Consider the following 8,921-nt stretch of genomic DNA (forward strand, 5'->3'; position numbering starts at 1 on the left):
ATCAAAAAAGTACTCCAGAGTGTTGTTCAGCATGGGGGTGAGTAGAAAATGAAGGCTAATCATGTTTTGGGTGTACTATTCCTTTAAGTAAATGTAGATATTGTTTGGGCCTAAATCATGTCATCTTTACAATGTCTTTTCAAAACAAATTTGCGTGATGGGATATGAAAAAAGAAATATACTGCAGACCTACCAAGACATGTCTGTCCAACTAAACTGACAGGCCAGCAATGAGAGCAATGCTGGACTTCTATTAATCATACACTCTAAACATCCAACCTTTATGAAGGAATCCAAAAAAGCAGATAGACCTGAAGGAAAATCTGTTTGACAGTTTACTGCAAGATATGTAGGAAGACTATATGGATAAATCAGCTCTATGAGGCTAGCACTAAACATTCTGGTTGGTAAGCAACATACTGTTTTCTTTAAATCAACTAAAACACACCATTAACGCTTTGAAACATCATGCAACTTACTAAAGTACAATAACATGTGGAGGTGTTTGAATCATTGTTGTCTAAAGGTGTTTTTTTTGTGGAAAATCTCGACCAATGTTTAAAATAGCCATAATTTCTGTGTTGCTCCCATAAGAAATACATTATTTTTAAGGACATATTTACTTTAAGGTATAACACTGCCTTAAACATCCCTTCTTAATAAAGTTCTAATAATAACATCATAACATTTCGAATAATTCTTTTTAGACAGAAAAGACATTAGCATATCATTTAAAAAAGTATATTTCTATCCCTTTTTTTGTAGAGATTAGATAATTTACACAAAATCTCTTGTCACCCTTGGGATTATTGTGTTGCCTCACTTTTTTTTTGTCTGTGGTCAGAGATGGTTCAAGACCGAATTTAGGACCACTGTTTTTTTTTATGTGGGTAAAGATCAAAAGAACGCAACAAAATAACAGAGTAATAGTTCAACTTAGCATATATTATGTTAGCTATAGAACCAAAGAGCTAATTATAGCTCTAGAGCTAAACCACCAGATAAAAACCTTGATCCCATCTAAATATGGCTGCAGCTGTACATGCACATCTCTAATCTAAAATCTCTAAGTAAAACTGTAAAGGTAAAATATGAAACTTATCAAGGGGAACAATCAGCCTAGGTTTCTGCGTATCATTATATGAAAGTTATTTAATATTATGTCTTCATTACAGGGGGCCATAGCAGGGGCCAGGACCAGGTCTACACTGGCCCCTGTTCGCTCCTGTCTAGAACATTCAATCAACATATCTATTTTTTTCCTCATTAAATCTTTCTGATGTCTTTGATTCACCAGGAGAGAAAAAAATATTCATTGATTTGGATAATTATTTACATTAGTATGCTTTGAACGGGTTTAAACTCTCAGTTGATACAAAACAAAAACTCTGTCAGAGATGTCAAGGTGAAAAAACAGACACGTTTTTCTCTGGATATGTTTTTTTTGCAAATCTATACAATAAGTGAGGTCTTGGATACGAGCCAATGAAGGACTAAATCCAAGCCAATTAAGTCCTGTTAACGTCTTCTTCTGTACGCAGGTAATAAACCGTGGCCTGCTGCTTGGAGCTGTGGGGGCTGTTTTCGGAGGTTCCTACCTGCTCATTAAAAACCCTGCAAATATCAACAAGCTTGTTGTCTCTTCTGAGAAAATCTGGAACAAGCTTGTAGCTCTCAAAGCCCCCCAGAGTGTTGGCACCCTCTCTCAGATCTGACAGACAGGTGCAGCGACTGGAGTGTGAGACCATGGGAACGAACTGAGGGGCGTCCAAATTTAATTAGACTTTCATTAAATTGCCTGGTTCCCCACCAACAGTGCCAGGAAAGTTTGTTTTCTGTCATATTGACTGACTCACCATGAAGCAGAGATAGCTAATGTTTAACATGCGGTTTAAGAGTGACTATAGATGTGATTAAGTAGATTTTTCAATTAAAAGATGAACTCGCATTTCATGAACATTTTTATTAAATGCTGTTTCCTTTTGTTCCTAAACATCATGTTTGAAATGCTCTATGACCCATCAAATTTGTCATTTATTTTCCACATTAAAGTCCCTAAAAATTGTTGTGAATTTGTATTATGTTTATTATTAATTGGTCTAGAACACAATAATTCTGAGAAAAAGATAAGCATAAATCAATGCCTAAAAATAATAAAATATATCCAAAGTTTGCATGTTTTACTGATTCTCAAACTTCACACGAAGAGAGATCTTGTCCCACATCATTGCAGTGTTCTATTTTGGCAGCTCTTTCATTCATGTCACATCAAATGTTTCATTTATTTGAATAAAAGCTAAGAAGTTACAGATTTGCAGCAATAAAAGTACAAATCACAAACTTAAAAATATGAATATACGTTCCCCAGTTACACTCCTTTCCACCTGATGGTGTTAAAGCACCTGGAATTGAAGAAGAGCAGGAATAAAAAAAAAACCCCATAAATATTAGGTTATGTCTTTGCTGAAATGTGTTTTTTTCAAAGCATGAAGAGTTTGATTAATGCGTTTGTTTTTTATCTTCTTCTCTTTAAAAGTGGCTATCAGAACATTTCAGGTGCTTTACTGCCACCACCTGGTACAGAGTCTAACTGTCATGGTTCTACCCTTTGTGGACTTCTTTTTGAGTTTCTTTTCGAGTTTTCGGTTATGTAGGTTGTCATGTTTTGTTGGTCATTGGTTTCTTGTCTATTTTGTGTCATATTTAAGCAGTGTTGCATTTTTTTAGTTACGCTCTGTTTCCTCCTTGTGTCAGGCTTCTTTTCCATAGCTCCCTTCTAGTTACTTCTATCCACACCTGCTCCATATCAACTGATTAGCCCGTTCTTGATTTTTATATATATATATATAATTAATGGCTACTTGTTGATGACATAATAATTATTTCTGATTAGCTCGTTCTTGATTTATTTATATATATGTATATATATAATGGCTACTTGTCAATGGCATTAAAATTATTTCTAAGAGTATTAAAAAGCATTAAATTAGAATTACTCATGCCTGTATAAACCCTGTCTAAAAATGTTGTTTATATATATATCTATATATATATAGATATATATATACCTCTTGTGCAGTTCCTCATTCGGGTTTTGGTTTCCTGTTAACTGTTTTTGGATTTATGCTTCTGTTACCATTTTTCTTCTAAATTAAATCTGCAAGAACTAACCTCTGCATATGGGTCCTCAGCCACCCTCCACCCAACCTTGACAGTAACAGCTTGATCATATATGGTAGATTAGTGCATATATTTGCAATTTTCACTTGTACTGTTGCAAAGCTGTAACTTCTAAACATAATTTCACACGAATGTATGAGTTAACAAGGAGAAAAACACACTTTTATTGACTTACACCTATGCATACATTTTTATCGACAGTTATCTTACCTCATATGTTCATCAGCTTAGACGTTTTGATCTCTAATCAGACATTTTTTTTACTTTACTAAGTGAAACAAGTGAATTGTAGAATTAACAAGAAGAACATGAATATCTATGCCACCGAATTGACCAAGAATGAAAACAACCATTTTCAATAAGCTGCCTAAAAAACTGCTGCCATCAAGAGCAAAAATAATCAGCTTTTATCCCCACTGCTGCTCAGTTAAAACAAATCCACTCTTAATTTTTGGACCCATCTGTTAATAGTCCATCCACATGCACTAAAATGTAATATTGCTATCATTAAAACAACCTTCTGGGTTTAATTGTCCTCACAGTCTGCAGGTTGGGCTCATGCAGTAGTTTTGCTAAAAACAAATAATGGGTGCACATTTTAAGCACCTATACACATTTTTTCATGCCTATACCTTTTCATACCACGGCTTTCTTAAAAGGGTTAAAAACAAACAATCAGAAAGACTTTTATCATAAGCATCGGCTCCGTGTCCTGTTAAAACCAACACCAGCTGTTTGGAAAGCGCCCTGTGACCTAGCAATGTAGTAATTCAGGTAAAATTGAAGATTGGAGATTCATACAGGAACAAGAAACAAAGTCCAGATGTCAACTTACAGTACGGCTGAAGGTATTCAGGCAAGGAAACAGGAAAGCCATATAGGGAACAGACCTGACTGATAAGTTAAGGTTTCAGGATGCCGGTTCTGAGTTTATCTATTCAAAGAAATATTTATTTGAAATTTTTTTTTTCTTTTTGATGAATCCTGAATATCTTGTGGTCCATCAAGTGCAGTGGATTCCAGGAGAAACTGGGTATTTTTCCTTAATGAATAAAAAAAATTGAATCATGATAATAAAGGAGTAGTTTAATTTTCATTCTTTTCTTAATAAAAAAGAGACATAAATTGTTGCCATAATTTATGATCTTCAGGACTGTGTTAAAAACCTCCACCTCACTTACAGGAATATGAATGATTCCTCCCTCGCAGTCAAATGTTCTCCTCATTAAATATTCTCATATTTGAGTTGGAGACGCAACAATTTCAATCAATCAATTTATTTCTAATGTGTTCCTTCAAAGAGTCATTACAGATGCTTATAGCTGCTTTCATGTAGATATTTGTCTTGCAGAAGATCTGCAGAACGCTCTGACTTAAGACACCCTGTTGTTAGTTTATTGTGTTATCAACAAAATGCTTGGTTGCATGAGATTTTTTTTATCATGCTGAAGCTTTCTTTGCTCAAAGAGGCAGTAATAAAGTCTGAGCCTCCTTGGTGAGCCTGTTCAGGTTTGCTTAGCCACATGCTGCTACCACAGAAGATGGGATGACACTCTGCACAGGAGAGCTGAAGATCTACCTCTTGCTGTAAACACTGGAGGACCTGCTACTTCAGGAAGAAGAAAAAAATGTCTCCTCTTATCTCTCTTATATTCAGCTTTACTGATGTGTCTCCAATCTGTTGTCTGAATAAACATTGCGGTCTTTATTAGGAGGAACATTACGTTCTACATGGATGCTTGTGTTTTGTTTTCTGCTGGTAAATTCAAAGTGTTTTTTGTCACGTAGTCACTCAGTAAATAAAATTACAAGCGGGTGTTTCCTTCTTGTGGAATAATAACATACATGATTATTTTCATCCTGTTTTGCTTAACATGTTTTGCATCATATATGTTTTAGCTTAAGTGGAGGTGCATCTATTTAAATCTTTCCGTACTGATTGTGAATCAGAGATTTACAATCTAGTTCTGCGCCAAGGACAGCTAAGGAGGAATGTTGATAATAATATCCTCTGTGATGGATAAAATGGTGTGCGCACCCCCCTTCATTGCTTTTTGCCGGAGCCTTCAAACACTTTATGCTTTTGAATAAATTTGACAAAAGATTGATGTTTTACTGAGTAGTAGTCTCTCCTTCTATTATAAATAAAAATATAGCAATCAACTGATGCCTTGACTGCTTTTAATTTAGTCATATCAAAGGGGCTCAATACAAATGAAAATCATAGTTCATTACTTAAAAATATCAACTGAAGCTACTTAAAGGAGCTCTTTTTCTAGTCAACATGTTTTAAAGGCATACTATGCAACATTTTTCTGTTAATTAATGTGTTCCATAACGTTTTGGATGATTAAATGAGTCATTTCAGGTCGAACAAAGGTTTTCTTGGCCACCCTGGTGGTCTGTAGGGGAAATACAGTACTTGCAATTGCAGGAGCCCTCGGCCCGCACCCACAGGCTCAGAAGTCCCGTGCATCGCGAGAGTCGGTCTTGCTTTACGGCGAGAACTGCTACACGCCCCCAGTGAAAGCGCAGTGGCGATGCATGCATAAGGTTGTTTAGACCATTTTCAATTCTTTGAAATGTACTAATTCAGTGCTCGAGGTAAAAAAAAAACACAGAAATCAGAACCCCCTTCCCCCAACGACAGTCGGATAAATGTATGGGAAACTCCAACTTGGCTAACTACAATCTTTGTTATTTAGACACATGCATAACAAACAATATATGAAAACATGCTAAATTTTCAAACTCGAAAATTGGAACAAAATAGTCACTTACCGCAGTAGACATGGTGATTCGTTGCGTTCGCCTGTCTGCTAAGCTCAAAACAACCGTGCCTGGCTTGACGGAGAAATCAGGAGAACAGCTGAGCATATTTACGACAGTGCACTTTTACTTTCGCCCTCTGGGGGGAGCCTTGCTGGAAAATCAACACCGGTTGCATACTGTAGTATACCTTTAAGGTTTCATCCAAGTAAGAATACACCTGAGTTGATCCACTTAAATTTAAAATGGTAAACTATTTTCTTCCATTTTTAGATCCGCCTTTCCACCACTTTACCAGCATGTTTGGCACTTCGGCTTTTACCCACAACATTAAGCAACAAAGAGGCCATTCACTCATTTAAATCCACAGTGAAAAGAGATTTTATTAGACATGGACATCCATTCATTAAGTCTATTCATAGCTGACACCCGGGAGGTTATGTGCACGCCGTCCCGCTTGAGAACACGTCCCACCCTGATCTCATATCCTTTTACCTAATTACACTCCTGTACTCCTCAGACACATATTTCCACCAAATGTCTTTTCACAGTGTCCGCTCTCGTCACATGGGATTAGAAGAGGTACACAAACTTAGTAGCTTAAAATAGGGTCTCTTTCATGAATAAATATGCAGTGATGTCTTTATGGTTAAGAAACTAAGGCTTTGTCTTTTCTATAATCTTTATAAACAGCAGTTGGGTACCAACCCAAATTTATTGGTATAAATTACAAGTTGACCCAAACTTAGCTCCATAGCAACCCTCTAAATACTCAACACAGTGTCACATCTACTGTATGACATAAAACTAGTTAATTATCTATGCAATTACCTACTTAATATCACCACAGCTGATGTTAAATGAAGATGAGAAGCTTTTGTGCATCGTTTAGGTGTTGATGAGGTCCTGCGTGGATAGTTGGGTATTTACATTGAGTTGTAAAAAGTCTGAAACTGTTTTTAAACACAGAAACAGCAGAGGAGGTCAGACAGGATAAGTTTGGCTTGGAACTGCATGTTTGGTCATAAGGCATAGTGAGAGGCATGAGTAAGAGGTCAAGTTCTTGCGGATCACAACGGCCTCACTTGGATGACATTAGCCCGCGAGGAATCTCCAGCCTTGGAGGTAACGTCAAACTGCTGGAAGTTGTCACTGGTGATGATGAAGACGATGGAGGAGGAGTTGAAGGTGACCCTCTTCTTGGGTCGGTCTCTGGTGTCGCACGTGCTGGATACGACGATGGGTCGGATGGGGCGCTCAGTGGGCGCCAGGGGGCGCTCCTTGAGGTTTTGCTGTAGCCAGGAGATGTTGTGGAAGAGGCGTGAGCAGAACAGCTGCAGGAAGTAGCGCCGGAACTGGGAAACAGGAGGAGGGAAAAAAAACAGATTAGAGGCGATGATGACACAGCACTCATTTACACTCATTTAGCAGTTAAATCAACACATATCATCTAAATCAGACACGTAAGAGTAGAATATTTTCACTCCTACACATGAAATAAATGGCCACTCATATTAAAGCCTGGGTGATATGAAACTGATACATACGTATAGACAATAACATATTTAGTGTTTATTGATGCTTATATCTGACAAACGTAATACAAAATTTTAAAAAATCTATGAAAATGAACGAATATAAGTTAGAACTTGCTTTTCAACCATGTTTCAACAAAATGACTTAAAAACACAAATGAAACAGGCCTGGAAAATATTAATATATATATAATGCTTTTATTCTGTACCATTCTAGATGTTCTGGGGATGAAATATATTTGAAAAATGAATCGCTTTGATGAAAACATTGTGGCTATGACCTTTAAGATAATTTAGTAAAAGGTGATCACCAAGCACAAAACATTGGAGTTGTGTCTGTATTCTGTTGTCTTCTTTAGTCCAACATGGCAAAAGGAAAAGATGAAAGGAGCCATTAATTGATATGGACATCGCTGTTTGCAGACCATAAAAAATAAACGTGTAACAAGCCACGCTCATATGTGAAAGAAAAAAACAATCATATCAAAACATAAAGTTAAACAGAGCAAATAGTGAGCTAACTATGACCTCTGATCCAGATGCTTTTCCTTTCTCCTGTTTGTTTGTATAAAAATCTGACTTTAATTATCATCCCAGAAGCCGTTATGAGGTGAGCTGGTAAGCTTCATTCAATAGAGTAACCTTCGTTCAGGGTTAATAGCTGAATTATTCGCTTCATCGCAGCTACAAAGACTCTCTAATCAGAGGTGGGGATGTACAGTTTTTTTCTGATGCAGAGGAAAATTATTTAATGACAAACCTTCCTGCTCATGAACACGTAGATTAGCGGGTTGTAGGCTGTGCTGGATTTGGCGAAGAATGAGGGGATGATGGCCACCGTAGGGGAAACCATGGTCTTCTTGCCAAAGGCCTCCATCATGGACACCACGGCGTACGGCGTCCAACACACCAAAAAGCAAGATATCATCAGGAGAAACATGGCTGCAACCTTCTTCTCATAACGCAGGATTTTGATGATCTGAACCGTCTGGAGGTCTTGGAGAGAACGCAGCTACAAAGGGTAAGAGAAAGAAAATAATGATTGGGGTATAAAAAAATGAATATTAACTGCAGCTTTTTGATTGATTGACTTTATTGATCTCACAGTCAATCAAGCTCTTTCTGTCATGGGTTTGCTTTACATGACAGTGACAAAGTTTCTAAAAACCAATTACCCTTGTTGAAAGCAGCATTTAACTAACATTTAAAAAGAAAAAAAAAATTCAGTCTGAAGCTCAAGGTTAAAGGATGCGAGTCCGGATAGATTTGTTTTCACTGCAACTGATGCAGAGTAAAGGCGACTTTCTGAATATTGTTGATGGCATTGGCCATCTTCTATTAACCTGACTCCGCCATATGGATTTGCTCCGCATATCCATCTGGAAACCTTCCGTTGAAGTAATTTTGGGAAGGGGTGAAAATACTGGTTAGCTGATT

General features: G+C 37.0%; 2 protein-coding genes across 4 annotated transcripts in view; one reads left to right on the plus strand and one right to left on the minus strand.

Annotated features, from left to right (window-relative positions):
• The window catches only part of kmo (kynurenine 3-monooxygenase (kynurenine 3-hydroxylase)), a 32,717-nt gene extending 30,751 nt beyond the window's left edge, over window positions 1-1,966 (plus strand). For all 3 annotated transcript variants that reach the window (XM_015380665.1, XM_015380656.1, XM_015380674.1), the window contains exon 16: window positions 1,542-1,966. In XM_015380665.1, the coding sequence (XP_015236151.1) occupies window positions 1,542-1,715 (174 nt within the window). In that variant the 3' untranslated portion in view covers window positions 1,716-1,966. The remainder of the gene's footprint in view (window positions 1-1,541) is intronic.
• Window positions 1,967-6,188: 4,222 nt separating this feature from the next.
• The window catches only part of opn3 (opsin 3), a 15,427-nt gene continuing 12,694 nt past the window's right edge, over window positions 6,189-8,921 (minus strand). The window contains exons 3-4 of the mRNA XM_015380528.1: window positions 8,245-8,496; window positions 6,189-7,304 (exon numbers count right to left, since the gene is read on the minus strand). Coding sequence (XP_015236014.1) covers window positions 7,020-7,304; window positions 8,245-8,496 — 537 coding nt within the window. The 3' untranslated portion in view covers window positions 6,189-7,019. The remainder of the gene's footprint in view (window positions 7,305-8,244; window positions 8,497-8,921) is intronic.

Source organism: Cyprinodon variegatus, unplaced genomic scaffold (genome assembly GCF_000732505.1).
Source record: "Cyprinodon variegatus isolate N-32 unplaced genomic scaffold, C_variegatus-1.0 Scaffold11, whole genome shotgun sequence".
Lineage (NCBI taxonomy): Eukaryota > Metazoa > Chordata > Actinopteri > Cyprinodontiformes > Cyprinodontidae > Cyprinodon > Cyprinodon variegatus.